General features: G+C 52.7%; 2 protein-coding genes across 6 annotated transcripts in view; one reads left to right on the top strand and one right to left on the bottom strand.

Annotated features, from left to right (window-relative positions):
• Tmem104 (transmembrane protein 104) overlaps window positions 1-20,303 on the bottom strand; it is a 63,211-nt gene extending 42,908 nt beyond the window's left edge. The window contains exons 1-8 of the mRNA XM_057773440.1: window positions 20,201-20,303; window positions 19,480-19,592; window positions 10,558-10,679; window positions 6,994-7,075; window positions 6,582-6,678; window positions 5,838-5,918; window positions 2,915-3,014; window positions 2,459-2,567 (exon numbers count right to left, since the gene is read on the bottom strand). Coding sequence (XP_057629423.1) covers window positions 2,459-2,567; window positions 2,915-3,014; window positions 5,838-5,918; window positions 6,582-6,678; window positions 6,994-7,075; window positions 10,558-10,679; window positions 19,480-19,524 — 636 coding nt within the window. The 5' untranslated portion in view covers window positions 19,525-19,592; window positions 20,201-20,303. The remainder of the gene's footprint in view (window positions 1-2,458; window positions 2,568-2,914; window positions 3,015-5,837; window positions 5,919-6,581; window positions 6,679-6,993; window positions 7,076-10,557; window positions 10,680-19,479; window positions 19,593-20,200) is intronic.
• A 139-nt stretch (window positions 20,304-20,442) lies between these two features.
• On the top strand, window positions 20,443-24,565 carry Nat9 (N-acetyltransferase 9 (putative)). 5 transcript variants are annotated; one of them, XM_057775189.1, is made up of 7 exons: window positions 20,443-20,465; window positions 21,021-21,106; window positions 22,300-22,409; window positions 22,859-23,002; window positions 23,736-23,795; window positions 23,962-24,056; window positions 24,150-24,565. In XM_057775189.1, exons 2-7 carry the CDS (start codon window positions 21,030-21,032, stop codon window positions 24,384-24,386), a joined length of 723 nt encoding a protein of 240 aa, XP_057631172.1. In that variant the 5' UTR covers window positions 20,443-20,465; window positions 21,021-21,029; the 3' UTR covers window positions 24,387-24,565. The 5 variants fall into 5 exon arrangements, with proteins under 5 accessions (XP_057631172.1, XP_057631169.1, XP_057631173.1 ...); XM_057775186.1 differs by lacking the exon at window positions 20,443-20,465 and adding an exon at window positions 20,473-20,512; XM_057775187.1 differs by lacking the exon at window positions 20,443-20,465 and adding an exon at window positions 20,489-20,549.
• Window positions 24,566-26,203: the final 1,638 nt, after the last annotated feature.

The raw sequence follows: 26,203 nt of genomic DNA, 5'->3' as shown, positions 1-26,203 counted from the left end.
CCACCTTCTTATGTCATCAGACACTACCCATAGGCTGGTCTCAGAGGTAGTTAATGCCCCACCTATTCTTATTCCGTGCGCTTTTCAGGGGCTTTCCTGAGCTGGTTTTCCAGAGGACTGTCTGCAAATTAAGCCACAATAGAGAAGCCTGCTTCTTTATCCCACAGAACATACTGTTCCAGAATAGCAATGAAGACACGGTCATGACGGAGTCCCTCTGAAGATGCAGGCTGGCGGGAGAGGGCGCCATGTGCCTGGGATGGTTTACGTGTGGGGTGGGAGGGTTCTTTCAGTCTACTCCTACCTGCTTGCTGATCCGCTAACATTGCAGGTGGACCCTGAAGAGCCACAAAACCAGACCAGCTGGGGTGAGAGGCATGCCAGAGCCTTGGGAAGGGATGGACCACTTGAACTTGGATGATCAGAGGTTAAAGGACGTTGGTCCCACCTCTGAGATCCACAGAGGCTGCTTGCTAGGGTCTATAGTTCTCCTTAGTTGGGAGGGAAAGATGCCCTGAGCGTCTGCCAGAGACTCAAGCCTGAGGAAAGATGCCAACACCTTTGATATCTTTTTCTCTAGCTCCTTGGGGGAGGGGAACATACAGACAGATACAAGCCCTAGCACTGCTTTTAGGAGGCTGTGTTCTTTCCTGGACCACAGACTTGGGAACTGCACGTGAAGCTGAAAAGCAACTTCCAAGATGCTGCCCGGTCATCAGCCCTCTGAACTGGGTAGAAGAAGGCAGGCAAGGTGCAGGTTCTGGGGCTCAGGTACGACAGTGCCTACTACCCAGAGGCTCTGGGGTGTGGGGGGCACTAGTTTTCCTCGTCCTACTCTGAAGGCTGGGCCTCTCAGGCTGGAGGGCTGGCAGGCACCGGGACAATTCGCTCCCTGAGCTCTAAGTGCGGCATCTGGGAGACGAAGGCAGGGATTAATGCCTCTCTGCTTTCCTGAGGGGCTCCTTCTGTTCTGTCAGTTACTGGGACTCAGGGAGGGCGGCGTCCATCACGGGGAAGGCTTACAGAGAAGACTGAGAGAACAATTTAACACGGCGATAACAAAGCTTCTGAGTAATTCACCCAGCAAATGGCAGCGGCCAGTACTCCCTGTGCTCAGTACCTACTGTGCTGCAGGGTAGGGGTATACCGGCAGAGTCTGCACACTGTGGTGGCCTCCCCTGGTGGGGACCCAGTACCTGTCACTCCTCCCTGGAGCACCCAGACACCTTCCTCATTCTCCTCCTGTTCCCTATACCTGAGGAGGAAGTGATTTGGAGGGGTCTTAGTCATGGCACACTGAGATGCTGAGAGGCTAACAAAGCTTTGGCGGGACCTCCCTTGCCTTGGCGCCTGGCTGCCTGATGGGTTCCTGTGCCCACTCCCACAGCTGCAGAGGTGGCCCCAGACACTGGATGATTTAACTTGCTATCAAATACCTGCCGGACTTTCATCGGGAGGATCAAGGATGAAATTCTACCAGCACACAAAATCCTAGCCAGGCTGCATGCTTCAGGGGGGAAACAGACCGTGGAGTGACAGCCACAGAAACACCGACAAGACACATCTCCGGAACCCTTGCCCGCAGGGTCCTTCAGGAACCTACTTGGCCAGAAATATGAAACCCACTCAGTAGTCCTTGAGATTAGGAAGTCCAGACCCCAGCAATATAGCTGACAGGGTCCATGGAGCCCTTAGCTGGGCCAGGGATGACCCAAGTCACGAGGCTACTGGCAGAAAGACCCCACTCTCTCCTTGCCGCTTCCTATCAGTAAAGCTGCCACGGCCAGGACTGAGTGGCATCCAGCACACCTGATCATGCCCAGGGCCGAGGAACCAAGCAGGGGCAGAAAGGACTAAGGGACGCCGCACAAGCAGGAGGGAAACAGTCCTGAGCCCGTCTCTGAAGCAGGCAGAGACAAATGGCCTCTGGAACCTTGCCGTCCTATTATCTGAAGCCTGTCTGAAGTATTACTCAGCTCCACCCCCACCACGCCACAGCACAAAGCAATCAAGAGTGAGGCAGGCAATTCATCCTCTTCCCTCATCCATGGGAAGACAGGAAGAAGGCTGCGCTGAGCTCAACCTGTCTGTAGAGGCTGTCTGGTAAGATGGACCAGTCTTGTCTAGTCTGTTCACGAGACCCAGAACCTGTTTGTGTGCACCTCGCTGTCCTGGAGTGAGGCCAACACCCAGAAAGTCTCTGGAACACAAGACCTTGCAGGTACCCCTCAAACTGTGCTAGTCCACAGCAATCTGCTGGCCTGGACCTAGAGGCCCATTCCAAGCCAAATCTGACCCTGAGGCTAAGACCTCACTCTGGAGCCGGAGTGTGGCAGTGTGCACACTCTGTAGGAAGCCCTTCTCTGTAGGAAGGGCTGAGACAGAAAAGGAAGATGGTTCAAAGACTTCTGCCACTCACACTGGCCTGGTGTGCCCCAGGTCGGGAGAGGACACTCACCAGATAGATCCGGTAGGCATCCACTCTGCGCAGGGGCCCCCAGCACAGATCAGTGTCGTTGTATTTGGTATCTGTGTCCACGCCACAGGAGTCGTTTCCAGACACACTGCTAAAGAGAGCAATCAACAAACCTGGGCTTAGCACAAGCCCCTGCTTGGCTAGGAAGCGAGCGTGGGCCTGCACTTTTCATAAACCACCTCTTAGGACAAGCCACACTTGTTCGTTCCTGCAGTACCAAGACTTTGAGGCCCAGGAATCCAAGTTACCTTCTTGATGGACAGGAAAGGGGACAGCGTGATATAGAACATGCCTTGTGAGGAGAGAGGACACAGCTGGCCCCTGATGTGTGGAGAAGGGACTATGGGTTTGTTTAGGATTTCGACGGAAGACCCTCTGCCCTGCTGGTGGAGGAGGCCTATGGGTCTGCAACAGTGTGGAAAATGAGGGGCTACTCACCAGGTCACCTGCATGAGGGACAAGGGCACAGCTGCAGCGTAGATGGCAAGGTCTCCGTACAGGTAAATAATGATGCAGAAATAGAACAAGTTGACCCCCACTGAAAGTAACAAAGCCACAGGTCAGGGAGCCAGAGACAGACACGTTCGCGTTCTTTTCTGATGGCTGAGTCTGCTGCTTCTGCTGCCCTCAGTTCTTCAGGCCATTTGCCTTCTACAGAAGGTAGAAAAAAATGACCCCAAATTTTTGTCTCTTATTCTAGCTGGCTACACTGTGAGGCTGGCAGGAGATGCATCAGTTTAGGACTGGTGCCTGAGAGAGCTCAGGGAGGCCTGGAGATCAGAGAGAGAGAAATCAAATCTACACTGGCAGGGTGAGAGAGCCGGCTCGGGGGGTGGGGGGGCGCTTGCTTGCCACCACACCTAAGGGTCTGAGTTTGATCCTGGAGGGGACATGGTGGAAGGGAAGAGCCAATCTCAGCAGGCTGTCCTATGCCCTACACACAGCCCCACCCAAACAAAATAAATACATAAAAATGTAAAAAGGGAAATGGATTTGGGTCCAAAGATCCAGGCTGATGCCCTGGAGAAGCTCAGGCACTGGCACCTAAGGCTCATGGCTCAGACACCCGGCTCCACGCTTGCATTTAGACTAAGTGTTCAAGTTCCCGATGTCACCAGTCTTAAGCGGCTGGCTTCTCTGAGGACAGAAAGAAAAATGAAGTAACAGTTCTCTTCTAATCCTGGTGGCTCAGGACAGTCTACAGGTCCCCAGAGGAAAGCCTGAGACAGTCAGTCCTGGGCTATGTGAGGTCACTCTGCTCCTCAGAATCCTGACCAAAATGGCCAGGAAAACACACACACACACACACACAACCCATAAGGGCATAGGCACAGCACCTGTTTTAAACATGACAGACGTCATACCCTTACCTGACATGTTAGAATTGACCCTAACATGGCTTGAGGCCCCCGGGGCTGTCTGTCATTCATGACCCCAGACTCTAGGTACATCCCACTCAGCCTGCCTTTCCTCTCCAAAGCCCGTGGTCCCTGTGAGAAGGCATCACCTCCTCCCAGGCCCTCTCGGCCACCTGCCGAAAGCTACAGCATCGGCTGTTTATGAACTGCCATCAGCCCTCCTTGATCAATAAAATTTCATTACCAGACACAAAGTCGGAGGATCAATGAGCTTCCTGAGAGGACATTAATGTCTGGGCCTGGCATTTCTAATTACAAAAAATGAACATGGAACCCTGGGGAACCTTTTGTGGAGGGTGCAGCTCCGCCAAAGGTGATGAGAACAACCTGGTCTGAGCTACTAAACACAGCTGAGGGGGAGGTCTGCGGCCCACCCCTCACAGAGGACATGTGTCAGTGTCTGAGGAGCTTTGACGGTCACATCCAGGAGGCCAGAAACACTGCCTCAGTATCCTACAACGATCGGGAACAGGCGCAGCCACAAAGGGTGACCAGCCCCACGTCACCGGTGCCAAGGCTGAGAAGTCCTGCGGGAGGTACTGGGGAGGCTCCTCAACAGCTGGGGCTGCTTCCATATACATGTGCTACTTCATACGAGACGTGGGCAGACAAGACGGAACAAACCACTAGTGTGTAGAAACCTTAAAGAAATCAGGGCAGGAGCATGGGGACCTGAGTTCAGATCTCCAGTACCCCAGAAAAAAGCCAGACATGCTCCTATCACCCTAGCGCTGGGGATACGGAGGCAGGAGAGTTGCTAAGCCTGCTGGCCGGTCAGCCTAGATGAACAGGTGACCTCCAGGCTCACAGGTTCAGTGTGAGACCCTGTCTAAAATCTAAGGAGGGAAGAGAGGGAGGGAGACACCTGGTGTCAGCCTCTGGCCCCTCCACACATGCACACATGTGCACGCACACGCAGATACACATGCACACACACAAATAAGAAGAGCAGTCGGGGCAGGCACAGAACATACTGACGAGCAGTGTGCCTGCCCACTAAGTACACTCGCTTTTCAAGCTTGCGTCTGGAGGAGATCTCCGAGTGGCTGCCTGGCAGGGGCACGGGACACTCAAGTGCTCTTAGTGGATGGTGAGGGACAGAAACAGAACAAAGGAAAGGCACAGAAGTTGGCTTGAACCAGCCCAGCCGGCTTTGATGAACCGTGGCAATCCCCTACCAGGCTGGCCCAGTCAGTCAGCGCCCATCCTGGACCAGTCACCAATCTGCACTTTTGAGGACAAACTGAGTGCTGAGTCCCAAGTCACGAAGATTCCTATTTCTGCAATCCTCCTTTCTCTCCACAGCCACACGCAAGACCAGAAGGAACTGGCAAAGATGCCCCGCTTGGCAAATGCGGAGGCTTTGACAAAGGGGCAGAAGTTTCTTCTAAGATAGCTTAGAGGCTATGCTCCATGCCCTAGGAAGGAGGCCCAGGTTAGGTGTAGGCACTAAATATTAAACTCCAGAAACAGCCCATTTTCAAAAAAAAAAAAAGATTTACCACAGAGGCAGAAAAGGATTGGCAGATGCAGATTCTGCAGTCAGGTGGATACCTGCGGGTTGCAGCAAATGCGAGCCAGGAACAGGCAGAGCCCGGAAGGAGCATGTTGCCTCACTGGGTAAAACTGGTGTGGGCTCCTAGTGCCCTCTGCTGGCTGACAGGGGACAGGGATGTGCAGCAAATCCTATGGCTTCTTTTCTGGAAAGTGCCCTAAGAGCTGTGCTAGTAGGATGGATAGCCCTTACTCTTCAGGCCAGGGGACAGCGGGGACCTCAGGAGGACAACGGAAAGCGGGTCAGGCCTTGCAGCAGGACAGCTCCTCCTGTGTTCTAACACCCATGTGCCCTACCCTTCAACACGGAAGCCCCACGACCAAGGCCAGGAGCTCAGCAAAGGTCGAATGTGCCCCTGTCCCACGCACTATCCCTGAGTGACGGTTACCTTTATTGAAGAACATGGAAGCCATCTGCCCCATTTCCACCCGGTCTGTGATTTCAAAAAGGTTGGTTGATGAGCGTCTCTCTGTGGGGTCAGAACAGACAGGGACGTGGTTGTTCACCAGAAGAGCCCTGAGGGGGGGGCTGCTTGAACTCTGGGAATTCTCTAGAACAAGTAAGTCTCCAAGCTTCTCCAACTCTTCGAACTTTTTCTCCCTCACTGCTGGGTCCCCAGCGCTCCTCTGCTGACCTGTATTTCCCACGCTGTTTTAATCTTCTAATATTTTTTGCTTCAAGTGTTTGAAGTCTTTTTATTTATTTAATTATTTGTGTGCGTGGTGCTGGGGATGAAGCTCAGAGCTCAGGGGGGATGTTTCCAGCAACTCACTGTCCCTGGCTCTGACCAGCACAGGGACGAGGCGGTGAGGAAAGGGGGTGTGTGCTGGGTGTGTGTGAGAGAAAGGAGGAATCCAGAGAGGCGCGTGAATGCAGGCAGACCATATTCCAGCAACGGCAGAAGAGAGACTGAGGCACACAGCTCAGGTAATTGCCAAATTACACACAGGAGGCAGAACCAGCAGAGGCCAGGCAGGCCCATGTCCAGCGTCCCTGGGCCCGTGTTCTGGGCACTGAACCCCACAGCCCTTCTAAACTGACACCTGAGAGGGTGCAGGCAGGGAAACTCCCAGGAGCCTCTCTACAGACGCCCGGGGGCGGTGTGGAGTTTGCCCGGCGGCCCAAGACTTACGCACAGACAGGATGGGCCGTTTCTCTGCCCGCTCATAGTTGTCTTGGGTGAGGATGTCACTGTCTGAGGCCGTGGAGGAGTCTTCTTCTTCCTCTTCCTGGGAGACAGGAGAATGGAGAGGAGGGAGGAAGAGACAAGGACAGAGGTGAGCGCACAGTGCTAGAAACCCCAGTCCACAGTGGCCCTTCCTTGGCTCATTCTCTTCAGAAGATGGAGACAGCAGAGCCTCCTGGGACAAAGGTTCAGAATGACAGTGAACCCCAGGTGACTGTGCTGGGGACTGAGGTTGCAGTGCTGAGACAAGTGTGCCCCTTGGGTTTTATCTACTTAGCTGTGGCCCTGGAACTTGGGCCGGGGCTGCTGGAGAGAAGTCTGCTGAGACACCACCAGAGGACTAGGGCAATGCACACACCTTGTGGATCTCCATCCTCTTCCAGCGGAGCTGGGCGTTGGCTGCAGCCATGGCCTCCATCACAAAGGTGGTTGTCACAAAGCTGAGGAGGAAGCCACATGTTAGTGACACAGAGAAGGTCATAGGAAATACAATCTGGCCCAAGCAACAAATCCGCAGCACTCTCTCCTCTGAGAGTTGTTCCCTACAGAAATCCTGGGATGGTACTCCCTGGCCACAGGGCATGGCTTTGGGCGAGTGAGCTGGCTCAGTGGGCAAGGGTGTTTGCTGCCTTATCTGAGTGGATCACAGGGGCCCACCTGATGGAAGGAGAAAACCCTTTCCTACAGGAACATGCGCGCTCACACACACTAAATAAACATAAAAGAGAAACTAAAGTGTCATTGTGCACACCAAGTGATTCGTTTTTACTTAAGTCATCACCAACATCAGAACCGATCTCCAACGCACGGGAGAAAGGCACGAAGGGAGCGGTGGGAGGTGTGCCGGCTAGTTTTAGGTCAGCTTGACACCAGCTACGGTTGACTGAAGGGAGGAAACCTCAATGAGAAAATGCCTCCAGAAGACCTGGCATAGTGCATTTTCTTTCTTTTTTAAAATAATTTATTTTTTATTTTATGTGCATTGGTGTTTTGCCTACATGTATGTCTATGTGAGGGTGCCAGATTCCCCCGCAACTGGAGTGACAGACAGTTGTGAGCTGCCATGTGTGTGCTAGGAATTGAACCCGGGTCCTCTGGAGGAGCAGCCAGTGCTCTGAACCTCTGAGCCGTCTCTCCAGCCCTCTGTAGGGCATTTAGTTAGTGACTGATGAAGAGGATCCGGCCCACCGAGGGTGACGCCATCCTTGGGCTGGTTCTGTAAGAAAGCAAGCCATGGGGAGCAAGCCAGTAAGCAGCTCCCCTTCAAGGCCTCTGCTTCAGCTCCTGCTTCCAGGTTCCTGCTCTAACGTCCTCCAACGATGGCCTGTGGTGTGGAAATGTAAGCCAAATGAACCCTTTGTTCCCAACTTGCTTTGATTATAGTGTTCCATCACAGCAATAGTAACCCCAACTAAGACTGCCGGGGTGGGGGTGACGTGGGCAAAGCAGCACTACTCCCAGAAAGGGTCTGTTAGGGTGAACACTGGTGGTCTTCTGAGGTGGCAGGCTGACTCACAAGGGGGCCTCTTAGACCTTCTGGAAGGATGGCAGGCAACCCTCCCTGCTTGCCAGAACACAGAGCGTGGGCCAGCTTACTATGAATGGCTGAAGCTGCATCTGGACTCTGGAATCAAACCCCTTTCCTCTGACAGCACTTTCATTTCCTAAATAATATGACTCATCTTTAAATAAGCTTGTATTCCTGTTTCTCTAAATGGAGACTGGGAAATGGCACCAGACACAGGCCACAGCCTATCGGGCAGTGAGAGGGTGCTGTGCTCCCATTCGTAGGCGATACAGGGTGCAGCCTTCATCTGCTGCAACCCTGGGCACAAATCTACTTGGGACACCTGTTTCCCCGTGTTTGAGGCCAGCACAGCCGTGTCCCCACACCCTCCAACACTGACATCAGCGAACAGCAAATGCTCAGCCATGCAGTCAGGTGGGAAAGGACCCGCTGAGCTGCTCAGAGCTAAGCCTGCATCATCCCTCCACCAGAGGATAAGGGATGTGAGGTGGGGCGGCCAAACCTGAAAAAGCCCCCCCAGAAAGGGCTCTCATTGTCTTGCCTAACTGAATCTTCTGAGGACTCTGCATTTCCATGTCTTATTGGAAGCAAACTGAAATCAATCTTAATTAAGGCATAAGAAAGCTTCTTATGGTTGCACAAAGTCAACTCATTGATCACACTCAAATGTAAATGGGCTTAGCGGGGGGGTGTGGGGGTGTGGGGGTGTGGGGGTGGGGCATGGCAGCCCCTACTGGAGGCCTCCAAGAACCACTTCCCTATCAGAAGGCTGCTGTTCTGAAGGACCTTTAGAGGGGACATAGTGACTAAGGACAAGGACCCTGAGAGCTCTTGGTCACCAGAGCACGAAGTATGCAATTAGCCAACAGTACTCTGAGGTTCACCCCAAGGTTCCCCAAAATAAGAGCACAAAGAAACCCCAAACCTCAGGTGTGACCCCTCCCAGGAGCCTCTGTTTCATTCTTTCTAGGGTGCCCTTCCCCTCAAACCTCTGATGTGGTGCGCCCCTCCCCACACCCTTGGCTACTCGATTCCAGTCTCCCCACCTCCCTAGCCCTCCGGCTATGCTTTATCCTTATCTCTTATCAACTTGCTCTACAATTTATGGGTGACTTTCCCTACTCCGTCCCCACCCCCGATGTGGTCAAGTCTACATGGGCAGAGAGACCTTGGCTTTACTGAACGTTAAGTACCACACTGAGGATGATGTAGGAGAAGAGCTGTCTCTCAGGGGAGGTGCTCTTTAGAGATGTCTACACATTTCCCTCCCATTTTCTGGAGGGGGGACAGTATTTGCTCTGTAGCTGAGGATGACCTACTGATTGTCCTGCACCTGTTCCCTCCCCCAAGTGCTGCGATTACAGATGTGCACACCCCGCCTGGCTTCCTTCTGTTTTGAAGATTTATTTCAATCTTTATTCTTATTTATTTATTTATCGCCTGCATGTATGCATGCGCACTACATTGCCCGTGGAAATGAGGGCTTCAGATCCCCTCCGCTGGAACTGCAGATGGTTGTCAGCCACTTTGCAGATGCTGGGAACCAAACCCAGGTCCTTAGCCGGAGCACCGAGTGCTCTAAACTGCTGAGTCATCTCTCCAGCCCTCACTCCCAGGTCCTTAGCATGGATTCCCACCTGGAGGACAGGGGTGGACTTGCCCCTGAAGACCCACTGTGATGGGACTTCTGAGTGAAACTGGAATCCCTAAGAGGAGGATCTGTCTGCTCGGAGGCACCAGCTGCTGACCCCTCTAACATCTGGTTGACAAAGCAAGTGTTCCTGGAGGCCTGGGTAGGTGGGCCGGATACAAGGCAGATACTTAAAAAACTGATTACCCCGTATGTGTGTATGTGTGCATTTGCATGCATATATACCTGTGTGTAGGTGTACGTGTGTGTACGTGTGTGTGTGTGTGTGTGTGTATGTGTGTACACATGTGTATATGTGTGTGCCTGGGTGCTTTTCATTTACCTGGTGAATTATTTTAAGCAAATCCTGAACTGATTCCCCAGGCAGCCTTCAGGTCTGCTAAACTCCTCTTCAGCGGTTAGCTGCTGTTTTCTCAGAGAGCAAGGACTGATGGTTAAAGAGATAAAGCTCAGAACAGGGAAGCTGAGTCTGCCAGGGCTGGCTGATCAGCACCTCTGAGACAGACCAAGGCCTCACTGGTGTCCTGGCTCAAGGCCCGGGTGACCCTTGGATCCATTTTCCTTACTCCGGGCCAACTAGCTTAGGACCTGCTTCCCTACATATACGGGAAACAGCAATCTTCCTACCGTCAAGAGCTCTCCAGTTAATCAGGAGACATTCGGGCTCCCTGGGTGTACCTAACTCCAGTTCTGTCCCCAGCCCAAGGACGTGGCAGTCCACCCTCCACCCCCACAGCTCTTACCTCATGAAGCCCAGGAACACCAGCAGGATGAGGCTGACGAGCCACCCCGCGGTGGCAAAGGCCTTGGGCATGGTGAGCGCGCCTGTGCCCACAATAAGGTTAAACATGTACACCAGCCCGACCTGGAACCAACAGAAGCAAAGTTCAGTCAGGGGATTAATTGTCCTAAAGACAGCTTTGGGGGACGTTACAACTGTGGAGGCCTTCTAAGATTCACCAAGGAGACGGGAGGGATGGCGCCTGAGTCCTGAGGAGCCAGACTCTGTAGCCAGGTGTTGGGAAGCCAAGCACTGGCATGGACGCCCAGAGAATGACTGCCCTGAGACGTACATTCCTGTCAACTTAGGTCTGTTTCCGATCATCCAAACTAATATCATAGCCATTTGCATTCTGCTCAACCTGGCTGAAGCTTCCTGAAGACAGACACCACAGGTAGGACACCGGCACAGGGCTGAACAAGACCACTGATCTCCAGAAAACCTCCCAGAGAGGGCCAATCCCCAGACTCCCTCCTCCTCTGCACCAGGCCTTGCCACCGCCCACTGGGCAGCAACATCCACACACCGCTGGACTGCATCCTTCTCCTACACCAATTTCAGGATTGTGCTGTGTAACACCCGATTCTGTGTTACACCCTCGGTACAGATCGCGCGCCACTGTACCATACGCGAGTCGGGCAAGGGCCTGGAGATTGAAAGAACACACAAAGAGACCAGGGTCATTCGAAAGGAGATCAGCCGAATACCCTTTATTCAGACTTGGGGAAGTCCTTAAGTATCTAGCTGCTGCACAAGGACCCCCTGCCCAGGCAGGTGGGAAATTACCATATTAACAATGGAGTCAATGCCCTACAGCTAACCACCAGGTGGGGCAGGGAGAGCACAGAAATAAACAGGATGCTTAGTTAGCTGACCAGAAACTGTCCCCGCAAATGCACCCCAGGAACAAGGGCAGACCCGGGCCCTACAGTGCTGTTGTTTTGAGACGAAGTCTTGTTATATAGTCCTGTCTGGCTGAGTGCTAAGTAGCCCAGATCAGCCTTAAACTCATGCAATCTTTCTGTCTCAGCCTTTCGAGCCTTGGGATCATAGCTATGTATCACCACAGTTGACTACCAAGTTCAGGATTTAAAACAACAGGGAAACCTTGAATCCCTATTCAAGGACAGAGATGGCTCAGAGGGCAAAGGTGCCTGCTGCCAAGCCTGCTGACCTGAGTTCAATCCCCAGGACCCACACAGTAGGTGAGATCTGACTTCTGCAAGTTGCCCCCTAGCTGCCTCCCATGTGAGTGTGTGTACATGCACACACATACACACTACATCAATAAATAAAAATGTGTAATACTGACACATGATTCATATGCTACAAAATTTAGCTCAAAAGACATCACCAGCCCCTGCTCAGGTTATTTGGGGTGTGACAGTGCACCTCTGGCCTTCTGAACCGTAAGACAGTTTTTACAAGTGATTGTGCGTACAGCAAACACATTTTTACCTTGGCTGGGGTCAGTTTCATCACTGGCACTTTGAAGCCAGTGTGTACCCAGCTAAAAGACATTAGGTAGCTTGGTCCGCTCATCCCATTCGACCATTACTGAGCCTCCAGAGGGCCTGATCCAGGACTTGGAGATGGGGATTCAATGGCCCTGGATGGACACGCCCCTTCACCTGACAACGCTATCTCTCGAGACCCAGGGAGAGACAATGAGGATGAGGGGACCAGGACGGTGACAGTGATGCCTCTGTGAGAGAAATAGAATGAAGAGAGGAACTGTGGCTGTTCCGAGGTGTGATGTAAAGCCCTTTAAATAAGTGGTACTCAGCTGGCTCTGGGGACCCTGCTCTATAATCCCAGCATTGGCTGCCTAAGGGAGGAGGACATGGGTCTGGCCAGCCTAGGTTTCACAGTGAGCTACCGGGGGTGGGGGGGTTGGGGGGTTGGGGTGGGGGGTGGGTGACGGACCACGAGCTGATGAGATGGCTCAGCAGGTCCGAGCGTGTATGAGAAAGGTGGCACCCTCAGTTTGATCCCCTGGACAGACTGGGGTAACGGTGGAGAGAACCGACCCCCCAGAGCTGTCTTCCTACCTCCACACATGCGCTCTGTCATGTGTACATCCCCCGTGTGTGCCTCCCTCCTTCGCAAGGAAATGAAACAGACTACAAAAGGAACAAACAGGTCAAGGGAAGGGACTTCCAAGCACAAAAGTCCACAGCAGGAGAGGTGGAGGGGCTGAAGGGCCTCGAAGGTGAGGGTCAAAGGGACACTGAGACAGATGGTGGGGTAAGGACTTTTGAGTATTAATGCCATGGACAGACAGACAATGGCACGGTGAGGGCTCTGAAGAGAAGAATCAGGGCCCCTGTGGCACAAGTGGGGGTGTCTTACAGCTTTCACGATGGGGATAAGGTCCTAGTGTAGCCTGCAACCAGGCTCTCTGACTGCCATGCTGGGAACAGAAAAAGGGGTGGGGAGGTGTGGCCACCCATACTTCCAGTTTTGATGTAACTCATGCCCTTAGGTTGAGACCCTGGTACTTAGAAGTCGGTTAGCTAGGGGTTCACAATGCCCAGATCTGTGCGAGAGGGAGGCCACTGCAGGAATTGCAGCAGCTGGAACCTAACACCACAGTCTTACAGGGGTTTGTGTGAATGGGAAGGCCACACTGCAGGAGCTGCGGTTTGGGCAACAGCTGGAATCTAACATTGCCATCTTACAGGTGTTTGTGTGAATGGGAAGGCCACTGAAGGGACTGCGGTCTAAGCAGCAGCTGGAATCTAACAGGTGTCTGTTGGGCTTTCTGAAGGCCATACAGTGGCTGAGGTAAGTGAACCAAGCCATGGAGGACACAGGAAGTGTCCTTCCTCGTGGAAGTGATGGAGGTGCCACGGTTTGGGGGGTTTTTAAGCAGGTGTGATGGGACAAGACAAGACAGTGCAGCCGTGGATTCTTGCTGAGGTGGTTTATCTAGAATCTTATCTCCTTGTTGGAGAATCCTGTGGAAAACCACCCAACGCTGTTCTAGGAACCAAAGGTCAGGACGTCCTAACTAACTTACCTTAGCCTTTGTTAAACCTGCCTGTTTGTGCAGAACCTCCTCCAGATAACGGCTTATCTTACAGTCTGTTAAAACTGCTTATGCCGTGAACACCCCCCCTACCACCCCCCTACCCCCACTGAGTGACATGTGTGGATGAGGTCCTGCCCTTAAAAACCCCATGTTCTGGACACAGAGCCACACATAAAATCCCCTACCACCCCCAACACTTGGGTTTGGCCCCAGCTGGCTGGAATAAAAACATTTAGTTGGCTATACATCGTGTCTGAGTGGTCATCTCTGGCGCCCCCTCCCCCCCATAACAGGGACTAACAACAGATCCCAGCTGACCCTTAACATCTGGATTCTTAACGTCACCCTTTGCTCTCCACCTACCACTATTACAAGAAGCACTAAGCAGGGGTAAGGACTTCATGGAAACAGTCTGGGTGAGGTTTCTCATGGTGGAACTAAGAAGGCAAAGGGTTTTAAGAAAGTGACACTAGGCAAAAACTTTACGGGAGAATTAAGTAGTCTAAGATGCATTTGTAGAAGCTGGGCTTCTTTAATCCCAGCAAGTACATCTCTGAGTTTGAGGCCAGACTGGTCTACAGAGCAAGTTCCAGGACAGCCAAGGCTACAGAGACATATCCTGTCTTGAAAAACAAACAAACAAAAAAGAAACATTTGTATGGTTGGAGAGATGGCTCAGTGGTTAAGAGCACTGGCTGTTCTTTCAGAGGACATGGGTTTGATTCCCAGCACTACATGGTGGCTCATAACCATCTATAAATTCCATTCTGGGGATCTAATACCCTTTTTGGGCTTCTGTAGGAACCACAATCACATGATGAACATATATACATTCAGGAAAAATACAAAAAAATTTAATTAAAAGAATAAACTAGGAAACAGACAGATGTTGTCTTGCTTTGTCGCAATTTTTAGGTCCAGAGTAAACACTGCGTCTTCTGGGAGCTCAGAGAGCCATGTAGGGCAAGGCAGGACTTCTTTGCCATGGGTGGGCTTCAGAAGTCTAAAAACTGAAACTTTGAAATGCATGTCCTGGCAATGCTGAAGCATGCATGGGCAGCCCATATATGGCGGTTCTGTTGAACTTGTTCATATTGGGTTTCATGGTCTAAATTGATGAGGACGACTGACCAGGTCTCTTCTTCAAGAGGGCCCCAGATCTCATTACAGATGGCTGTGAGCCACCATGTGGTTGCTGGGAACTGAACTCAGGACCTTTGGAAGAGCAGGCAGTGCTCTTAACTGCTGAGCCATCTCTCTCAGAAGTCTGGTAACATATTAAATCCTCTTTACTTTTGGGAAAGGCACTCAGTGAATGCCAATCATAAGGAGCAGGCAAAAGGAAGCCATTCTCAACTCAGCCACAGGCCAGGGCAAAAGGAGCTGCGGAAAGGAAAAAAGAGGTCACATGGTAGTGGGGAAAGCAACCTCACTGGAGGGGTGGCAGGGAGTGGAGGAGTAAGACCCTGCTGGGTTCTCTTTGGATAAGTTTACATATGCAGGCTCACTGGACTCCCCTGTGGCTGAACTAGGGGAGGCGCAGCCCCAGCAGCCCCATACCCTCATATGGTGTCCTATCTGCCTCTCTTCCATCCAGAAGACAACGATGACACCCAGCACCATCTCCCGAAGAGCCCCTCTGGTGCCAACCAAAGGAATCAGAAGGCAGCCATGGTGTGTGTGTGTGAACCTGACCAGGATGTAAGACTGTAGGGCTGGGGAGATGGCACAGTCAGCAAAGTGCTTGCCATGCAAACACAGGGACCTGAGCTCAATCCTGAGCACACACACGGAAACGTGGGTGGTGTGAGACAATTCTGTATTCTGTCAATTATGTTTTAAATAAATGCTGATTGGCCAGTAGCCAGGCAGGAAGTTTAGGTGGGACAACCAGACAGGAAGTAGAGGCGGGTCAATAAGAATAGGAGAATTCTGGGAAGGAGGAAGCCCATTCCTCCCAAGTCCTGTCCCAACCACAGAAGAAGGAAGATGTGATTGCCCTGCTGAAAAAGGTGCTGAGCCATGTGGCTAACATAGATAAGAATAATGGGTTAATATAAGTTATAAGAGTTAATAAGAAGCCTGAGCTAATGGACCAATCAGTTTATGATTAATGTAGACCTCTGTGTGATTTCTTTGGGACTTAACAATTGTGGGAACCAGGCAGCACAGGAACCTAGCAGGACAGAAACCTCAGACAACACCTGGGGTTCAGCTGAGCACGGATGAAAAGACAAGTGGATATCTATGAGTTTGAGACCAACCTGGTCTAAATAGTGAGTTCCAGGCTAGCCACTACGCAGGAAGACTGTCTCAAAATAACAAATACTCAAACCTAGGATGGTAGCATGTACTTGTCCCAGTAGGGACACAGGAGGAGCCTTGGGCTAGCTGTCCAGCCAGCCTAGCTGAATAGGGAACTATAGGTTAAGAGCACTGACTACTCCTGCAGAGCACCAGAGTTTGGAGCCCAGCACCCATGTCAGGCATCTCACAAGCATCACTTCAGGGGATCTAACACCCTCTTCTTGTCTCCATGAGCGCCTGCACTCACTTTCACATACCCCCACACAGACACACACACAACAGGGTTTTAAATGATAAGAATAAGCCCAGAGAGACAGGCAGAAGGAGAGAGGGGGAAGGAGATGGCATCGGCAGTGGCAAGGGTAATGGTGGTGTGCAACTGGAGGGGTGGCTTGGTGGTCAAGACAACTAGGCTGCTCTTTCTAAAATCCAGGTTCAATTCCCAGCTCCCATGTGGTAGCTAACAACCATCTCTAAGTCTAGCTATAGGGGATCTCATGTCCTTTTCTAGACTCTGTGGGCACCAGCCGCATGGTGCACAGACATACATGCAAGCAAAATACCCCCAAACATAAAACTTAAAAACAGTAACCAGGGCTGGAGACATGGCTCAGCAGTTAAGAGCAGTGGCTGCCTTTCCAGAGGTTCTGAGTTCAATTCCCAGCAACCACAGAGTAGTTCACAACCATCTATAGAGGAATCTGGTGCCCTCTTCTGGCTTGCAGGCAAAACACTGTATACATTAAAAAAAAAAAAAAAAAAAAAAAAAAAAAAAACCCAAACCCAATAACTGACACACACACACACACCATTATTCTAGGATGGTGGACAAAGTGGACGAGGCGGTGGAAGGGGAAAGGAATATGAGCCAGAGGCTGGGTGACGTCAGGGAAACAGCCCATGAATTTGCAGTGGTAGTCACAGCATGTACAAGACCTGAGCACATCCCAGCACGGAGGGGGAAGGAGGGTGTGAAGTCAAGGAACCACTGGCAACTGAAAGCTGCTGAGACAGGAGCCTGTGCTCCAACAGGAGGCCACAAGTCCCAGAATATGCTGGTAGCACGAGCTGAACTTGATGGATTTTTGTTTTGGTTTTGTTTCAAAAAGGACACAAAGTTGAGTGGGTAGGGAAGTGGGGAGGATCTGGGAGGAGCTCAGGGAGGAGGTCAATATGTTCAAAACACATTGTACATGGGGCCGGGCAGTGGTGGCGCACGCCTTTAATCCCAGCACTTGGGAGGCAGAGGCAGGCGGATCTCTGTGAGTTCCAGACCAGCCTGGTCTACAAGAGCTAGTGCCAGGACAGGCTCCAAAACCACAGAGAAACCCTGTCTCGAAAAACCAAAAAAAAAAAAAAAAAAAAAAAAAAAACACATTGTACAAAATTCTCAGAAAACTAATTTAAAAGAGAACTCTCAGGATCGGGAGAGACGGCTCGGTGGTAAAGAGCGCTTGCTGCTCTCGCACAGGACTCTGATTCAACTCACAGCATGTGGTGGCTTAAAACCAGACGTAGAGCCGGGCGGTGGTGGCGCACACCTTTAATCCCAGCACTCGGGAGGCAGAGGCAGGCGGATCTCTGTGAGTTCGAGGCCAGTCTGGTTTACAGAGCTAGTTCCAGGACAGGCTCCAAAGCTACAGAGAAACCCTGTCTCGAAAAAAGCAAAAACAAAACAAAACAAACAAACAAACAAAAAAACAGACACAGCTTCAGTTTGGGGGGGGGGTTGGTTCCCGGATGTTCTCTTCCAGCCTTTGTGGGCACTGCATCCGTGTGATCTATATACACAGCCCAAACATTCACACACATTAAAAGATAAATCTTTAAAAGGAAAATGAAGACCCACAGGAAGGTGGCTGCTGTCCTCAGAACCCTGACCACCACCTCCTGGTTAAGCCGTCGCCATCATTACCCATCTTTCCCCCACATCTCTCTTCACTATTAAGACAAAAAACAAGAAATAAAACAACAACAACAAACCCAGCACTTGTTTATGGCAACCACAAAGACCCTGGATAAAATAAGACACATATAAAATGCAAGGGAGAAAAGGGGTTGGAGGAGCAGCGCTCCGCAGGCATGCAGGCCTAACTCTCCAGGCTCCTGCGGACACACGGTAGCATGTGGATGACTACACTACAGGCGGAGGCACAAGAAATGGGGCCATAAACTGCTTTCCTCCTAAAACTCAGCCACAGCAATGACTCATTTCCTTGTCTCTCAGTTTGTAGTTATTGTAAGAAGCAGAAACCGTGGCAACTTTTCGGGATCGGGCAGATGTCTTACTGCTGACAGAGGAGACTAGCAACGATCACATGACCGCACAAATGGAGGCTCACTGTCCCTTCCATCCCAACATTCGAGAGAGAGCTGCCCTGGTCAACTGCGGAGGGGAAGGGGGAGACTTTGTGGTTGTGTGTGAACAGCAGAGCAGCTGTTGAAGCTGGGAAAGTTCTAGAAGGAAGGCTCCGTGGAGAAGAGCCACTTTTCCTGGTGAGAGCTGGTAAGACTGAGTCAATCCTGGTTATTCACATGATCACTCCCAGCAACGTACCCAGTGAAGGCCCCATGCCGTAATAACCGCAATCGACTGGCTATTACCCAGAGAAGATAAACTGAGCGTGTGGGGGAGCGAGAGGGCCACAGACTCAAGACAGAGAGAAATCAATCCGTCTAATTGTCATAATTGCAGCCTCTACCAAACGGCAATTGGAAGTCTCCGCAGTTCATCTCTTTCGACATCCGAGACCATAAAAGTTATGCAATTTAAAATCCAGCTAAAGACGAAAGAGGCTGAAGACTCCTGAGGTGGACGAAACTCCAAGACAACAGCTGTCAGGGACTGCCCTTCTGAAGGGCAGACTTGTGAGCAACCTGTAGAGGCCCCGAGACAGACATCATGGGAGACTAACAAGTTAGTTGTGTTTGGCTTGACACACTATGAGAGGCATCTAAAAGCGGAACTGGGGCTGAAGAAACAGCACGGCACTTAAGAACACCTGCTGCTCCTGCAGGGGACTTGAGTTCAGTTCCCAGCACCCACACCGGGCAGCTTATAACCACTGCATCTCCATCTCTACGGCATCGGTGCCCCCTTCTGGGTTTTGCAGTCGTGCCCATAGCCAAATACAGATGCGTCATTAGAAATAAAAACTTTTAAAAATAACAAATAAATGAAAGGAGAAATAAGCCTGATATTTATAGTCTGAGCTGAGACAGTTGGACCCTGACTCCAGCCACGTGAAGTTTCAATCTCATTTTCACCAGGGTCTACTTAAACCAGGGCAATCACCAGAACAGTGGGCTTCTCCCCCCCCCCCCACCGTTTTGTTTTTGATACGCGGTTTCTCTGTGTAGCTGTGGAGTCTGTCTTGGAACTTGCACTGTAAACCATGCTGGCCTCGAACTCACAGAGTTCCGCCTGCCTCTGCCTCCCGAGTACTAGATTAAAGGCGTGCGCCCCCGCCGCCCAGTCTGTGGATTTCTCTAGACACCAGGAGCATGACGGTGAGCAGAACACATTTACAGAGGAAAACTCACATAAGGAGAGTAGAGCTCCCCGGTCTCTGTGATTTCACCCGCCATCTCCAAAGAATGAGGAAGGGTTGGCGGAAGAGGCTGCTTCTGTGCAAGGCCAGCAGCTGCTGCTGCTCCTAAGACGAAAGAGTAGACTTTAGTTTTCTGATGGACAGAGATGGGAACGGGGGAGACTTGGGGTCTGCCTCTTTCACCTCCAGCCCTCTGATCTAGGACACTATGGCCTCAGTGTCTGTCATAGGGCAGCCTTGGTGGGACGCAGCTCCCTGGACAGTGCCTTCTAACTTTACCGTTGCTATGCACGGCAATTTTCTATGCCTGCATGCTGTTCACACTCCAAGTGACTGAGGGGCCTCCGAAGACGCCTCACTCGCCGTCAAAGCCCTCCTTTAACCTGAGTGTTCTGATATCCACTTCATTACAGTATCTGTGAGCTCACTTCTACACAGGACAGCCAGCACAGCTGTCTGCCTCTCGGCCTACAGCAGACAGCCAGGGTTTTCTTAGGTCGCCCCGCCATCCTAACTCCTTGCCCCAGAGCTTCTTTTAAATGGGGCTTCCCGCTCCCTCACCTGTCTTCCGCCCTACCTTAGGTTCCCCACCCTTAAACCTCCCTCCCTTCTCAAGATCCCGGCTCTGAGCCTCTCCCTCTCCTCCCCTCCTGGTGAGACTCCAAAATCCACACCTATCTCCACCGCATCCTACCCTCCCACTCGTCCCAGACCTGCAGCACAGCTAGCTCCGGGCCACAGTGGCCACCGCCTCCAGTTGTTCAGCTGCCACCCGGCGCCAGCTGTCCCGCACCAGGGCCCGCAGCGCGCATGCGCCCCAGCGCACCTTCCAGGAGAGCGCGTCGAAAGGGGCACCCTGTTCTGATTGGACACCTCACGGGGGCGTGGCCGGGATTGGGCCCCGCGGCTGCCGTCTGCGTGGCGGAAGTGGAGGGTGCGCACCCCCGCGCATGCGGAAAGCCTGGCTGTCTGGCAGAGGTGCTGACGCCTGTCGTTGGGGACGCCTTCCTCGGCGGGGGATGGGTGTGAGCTTGGCAATTTGCAGGCTACGGCGGTTAGAGGGTCAATGAACCACTGTCGTGGCACGCAAAGCGCTGAGGCTTGAGAACTTCGAGTGGGGTGTGGGGGATCAGAAAGGGGGGAGGGCCAGAGCCGGGTGGCGTGGACGCTGGAAGGAAGGTTGGAAACAGGCTTAAAGAGGGGTTGTCAAGTCGTTTGAGGGTGGACTTCCCGGACTGGGGCACGTCACGTGTGAATCCTAGTTATTTGGCATTCGGGTTTGATAGATCCAAGTTCTTGGGAATAGAGACCGCAGCCAATGCTTGGCCCCCGAGATGAGAACCGAGAATTGTTGGCCGTTTCGGTTCTTTATCTGGCAAGAGTTTTGGAATCTCTGTTCTTTCAAATATTCGTGGGGGAAAGGCAGGACGCCCCCTTGTTAAAATAGCCCCACCCGTACAGGAAAAACCCGAGTTTCCACCCTACGTGGAAAAACACTTGGGGCTCTGAAGTCTTTACCTCTCTCACCTGTAGGCAGCCACAATGAGGCTGAATCAGAACACCGTGCTGCTGGGCAAGAAGGTGGTCCTGGTACCCTACACCTCCGAGCATGTGCCTAGGTAACCCAGCTGGGAGCAGTTGTTGCTGCGTGGGGGGCAGTGGGAATCGGCCCAGTGAAAGGCCTTCTTCAGTCCTAATCTCGCAGCCGGTTTTGTCCTAGGGAATATCACTTGTGTGGGGCTACACAACACTCGGGCGGTAGTGGCAGGTGGATCTCTGTGAGATTGAGGCCAGCCTGGGCTACATAGTAAGTTTTCCAGGTCAGCCAGGGCTTCACAGACTGTGTCTCCAAAGGGGATAAAATTACATCCAGGAAGGATAATGCTGAAGTGGAGAACTCGCTTCCCGTTTCCCCTTTTCACCTCTCAGCTTCCCTTTTGGCTTTTTAATTAGGAATTGCATCATCTAAATGTGTGTAGCAAAGAACAAAGACGTGTCCTCTTCCCTCGTCCTTGGTTACTGATGGCACTTCCATGCCATGTGCTTGCTCCAGATGTTGAATGTTGCATGATCTTGATAGCTACTGTTTTAAAAGGCCAGAGGCGAGTGGCAGGGACTCCTTGTGGGTGGGGTTCATCAGCGAATGCCTGGTAGATTGAGAAACTGACTGTGGAGAAGGTGCTCCCACCCTCTACCTCTAGCTTAGCTTTTGGGGAGGTCCCTGGAGGTCTGCCCAACTGTCTGTGCTGAGGCTGGCTTGGCATATCCTTATCCTCAGGAATTGGAGGAATGTTTGACTTTACAGGGCCTGGGTGGAAAGCTGGGCACAGCTTTTCTGGGTGGAAAGGCTGCCCCTCTGCTGCTTGAGGGAAAGACCTGCCTTTTTTGACTGATCACAGCCTTCTCCTTGAGTCTTCTGTCAGTGCTGTGGGGCCTTCATCCCTGCCTTCCTCTTCATCTCAGAAAGCATGAACCCACACTGTGTGTTGGGTTTCGTTTCTGTGTTCATACTCATACTTCAGAGCGATCTGGGATTGTGGTGCTGACAGGCCAGCACTGAATCCTCTCTGCAGACAGAACTTGCGAGCTCGTCCTCTCAGAGAGGGTCTCCTGTCACTCATGCTGGCCTCAAACTCCTGATCCTCCTCCTCCTCCTCCTCCTCCTCCTCCTCCTCCTCCTCCTCCTCCTCCTCCTCCTCCTCCTCCTCCCAGATGCTGGGCATCCAGGCCTCTCCCCCCGCACTCAGCGAAATCCATGCTGTTGATCTACCCATCTAAGACCAAGTCTTCCCCCCACTCCCCGCATCCGCAGGTACCACGAGTGGATGAAGTCGGAGGAGCTGCGGCACCTGACAGCCTCGGAGCCGCTGACCCTAGAGCAGGAGTACGCGATGCAGTGCAGCTGGCGCGAAGATGAAGACAGTGAGGAGCGCCCTCCCCCCCCCCAGTCTCCCAGGCAGCCTCCACTTTCCTGTCCTTTCTCACCTCTTAGCTATTCCCCTCTCGGGGTGTCACTAAACTGTGGTAAAACGTTCGAACCACTTGAAGTGGCGCCTGTGACTGGCTGTACTGTCCTCTTTCCTGAGCAGGCACTGCGCTTGGAGGGATTTAGAGAGAATAAAGCAATCTGATTTCTAGCTGTTAATCTAGGCCCTGCCCTCATTCCCTTTGCCATAGCCTGGTGCAGACCTACTCTTTGGGTCCCTGTTCCTTTGAGTACAGATGCCTCTTGGGGAAGGCTGTTTCCCCCGCTTCAGATCAAAGGCGGACCTGGGACTCTACAAGGTGCCGGGTCCTTTTCTCCTGCTCTTCTCTGGCTTCACCTTTTTCCTTTGAAGACTGCAGGCCCTAACTGCTGCGTCTACCCTCAGAGTGCACCTTCATTGTGCTGGATGCAGCAAAGTGGCAGGCCCAGCCCCGCCCCCCGGAAGAGAGCTGCATGGTGGGAGATGTGAACCTCTTCCTCACAGACCTAGAAGACCCCACCTTGGGGGAGATCGAGGTCATGATTGCAGGTTTGTCCTACCTGGCCCAGCCAGAGCTTCAGAGAGCTTAGTGTGGTCAGCTAGCTCTTACTGCGGCAGCTTGCTCCCTTGTCCCCCACCCAGCATGACAACTGACCCTTGGGTTCATATTTTCTTCCATATCCCTTGGTATGACTTTAACCTGTGTGTGCACACATGCGTCCCAGAGGACAGTCTTGGCTTTTGTTCCTCAATGCCATCTTTTTAGGTTTTGTTTGTGTTGTGTGTGTGTGTGTGTGTGTGTGTGTGTGTGTGTTTGAGACAGGGTTTCTCTTCAGTCTGGAGCTTGCCAAGTAGGCTGGACTGGTTGGCTGTCCCCAGTACTGGGCTTCAAAATGAATGCCACCACACCTGGCTTTTTTACACAGAGTCTGGGAATCAAACTCTGGTCTTCCTTGCAAACACTTTACTGCGCTGTCTACCCCCGCCCTTCCGCTCCCCGCCCTTCACCCTTGAGTTTCTAGGTTTCAGACTCGATCTGTTCCATGCTTAGGAGGGGATCCTCCAAAAAGATGCAGATGCTCTGCCGTGCTGTGGAGGAGCCCCTTCTGCTTCTCCCAAGAGCTCCCTGGCGAAGGGGACAGGGGGTTCAGACTGCTGGGAGCCTCATGCCTTCTTTCACCTGCCTGTACCTTTCTTTTCCGTGGGTAGGCCAGTGAGCCCAGTGCCTGTCAGGGATATTGGAGCCTGGTCCCTGGTCCTAGCACGGTGTGCTTTCTCCTAGAGCCCAGCTGCAGAGGCCAGGGCCTTGGCACCGAGGCGTCTCTCCTGATGATGTCCTATGGTAAGACAGACAGAGCTGACCACGTGGTAGGCCTCAGCTGAGCCTTCTTCAGGCACGAGGGAGGAGGCAGACGGCAGGCACCTCTACTGCAGGCGGGGACAGGGAGACTAGAGGAGTGGAGGTCTTATTCTACTGTGTGCCCCCCCCCTCTCTGATAACTCTGGAGGTGTGACGAAGCTAGGTCTCACCAAGTTTGAGGCCAAAATTGGGCAAGAAAATGAGCCTAGCATCCGGATGTTCCAGAAGCTTCATTTTAAGCAGGTAAGCCCATCCAGGGGAGAGGCCTATGGAGCTAGAGCTGTTGGCTCCAGGGACGCGGCTGTAACGCTAGCTCTGCTCTCCTGGCTCCTACAGGTGGCTGTGAGCAGTGTCTTCCAGGAGGTGACGCTCAGACTGGCAGTGAGCAAGGCAGAGCGGCAGTGGCTTCTGGAGCAGACGAGCCACATGGAAGAGAAGCCCTACAGAGCTGGGTTGGCAGAGCCTGCCACCGCCACCCCGTATGAGCAGAACTGCAACTGTCCACTCCCAAGGCCAGACAGCTGCATGGGAGATAAGTGCCCAGGGTCTCCAGTCTGCTCTAGGCCCTCCTGAGCCTGCCGTGGCCTCCTCTGGCTGGCAGTGGCCAAGAAGACTCCTTCCTACTCCCAACCACGAGCTGACTCTGGTTGCACTGAACAGATGGCTGGCGTCCATCGAGGCTGGGGTGGAGGTGGGAGCTGGAGGCTGGAAAGCCAGCCTTTCCCTGGGGCCCTTGCTGAGTAAAACATGTGTTTAGGCAGCTTCCCTCGGCCCTTCATTCATCGTCCTCATGGAGAAGGCTGTCCTCTCCAGGCCAGAGTGACCAAGTAGTGGACTTGATGGTGGAAAGATAGGTGACCTGGGCCGGCGTGGGCTGGCTCCTGCCTGGTGGCCTTGGTTCTGCTTTCAGCTTCTTGGAGTCAGACAGGTTTGAGGGAAGAATGACTTCCGCATGCAGCTCCTTGTATCTGAGGTGCATCCCTGTCAGAGAAGCTTGGGGCCTGCTACAGGTGAGAGAACCTGAGGCTACCCACAGCTCCCTCCTGCAGCGTCAGGCTCTTCCCCTTCCCGTCTTGTTCATTGCCCTCTTTTGGGCAGTTGCATCCCAATCTGGCCACTAGGGGGCAGCAGAGGCATAGATTCGGGACGGCCAGGGTACTGGCAAAGTTCTCTAGAGTGTGCTGGATGGTGTTGTGTTGCGCCCCCAACCCAATCCTTTTACTCCTAACCGTTCCCCGTAGCCTGCCTTTATCTGAGGTAGTCATCAAGGGCCAGGCATATTTTCAAAACAGCTCTGACAGTTTAGAAGTGCATTTATGTGAGAGATGGCTCTGGTTAAAGTTATTGCCAAGACCTCCCAACCCCTGGTCTTGGCGTCTTACCCCAGATTGCACAGGGAAAAACCGCAATCCAGAATGCCTGAATTTGAAGTGAAATTTGCTATTGGCTCCCTTTGGACTCTGCTCCAGACCTTGGCCAGTGCTGGTCCAGCTCAGAGCTAAAGGTTCCCCACAGCTTCTCCACCCAGCAGGTGAGGTGGGGAGGGTGCTTCCAAGCCCTGTTACACCAGCCGGGGGACCTCCACCTGGGGCCAAAGGGTAGAAGCGTGGGTGGATGAGGGAGGCCAGGCCCAGCTGAGCAGGCGAGCAGGAGATTATAGGTACTGTGATAAGGGCTTTGGATGGTTTCTCTCAAGGCTGGTGGAATCCAGACGTTAATGCCAAGAGGGCCAGATAGTGAATGGCCCTTCTCCACCCGGAGGGCCCCAGGCCTTCTCTCCTGGAGCTATTGTCTTCTTTACTTGTTCCTTTCAGCCCAGCAACCTGGTTCTGAGTGGCCTTTCTGTAGAACAGGTGAGCGGGAAGTAGCTGGGGCCACAGTCCCCTTCATTTTTGAACACCTGACCTAGGGCATGGTCCAGTAGGGAGCCGGGGCATTCAGGGCCTCCTGACAGAAAGGTAGTATATTCCCTTTGCAAAGTCCCTTCCATCCTGCCTTGCCACACAGTGTGTGCTGCAGCTAAGTGGACTAGATTTCTCCTGTGCTGGATATCTGCTTTACCGTCAGGCCACTGGGCAGAGAAGGGTGTCTGTGGCAGCCTCAGACTGCTGAAAATCCTGCACTCCTTGGGGTGGGGGGGACAGGGAGGAAAGTCATCGTCGAGTCCTGAACCCCGCTCTGTAGTGAGGTTTCACTTGAGCACTTCTGGACCGAGGAGCCTCAGGGCCCTCTCAGCTTCCTCTGCCACAATCCCCATAAACACCCCCATTGTCCCATGTACCAGGGCCCTGTGGACTCTGAGTAGCTGCAAAGCCACTCCAGGAGTGTCCCACCTCCCAGCCAGAGGCCAGCTCCCTGGGAGCTCTGGTCTTTGTCCACTCTTAGACCCG

Source organism: Chionomys nivalis, chromosome 7 (assembly GCF_950005125.1).
Source record: "Chionomys nivalis chromosome 7, mChiNiv1.1, whole genome shotgun sequence".
Taxonomy (NCBI): domain Eukaryota; kingdom Metazoa; phylum Chordata; class Mammalia; order Rodentia; family Cricetidae; genus Chionomys; species Chionomys nivalis.
Note: the sequence above shows the minus strand (reverse complement) of the source record. Positions and strands in the feature narration are given on the sequence as shown.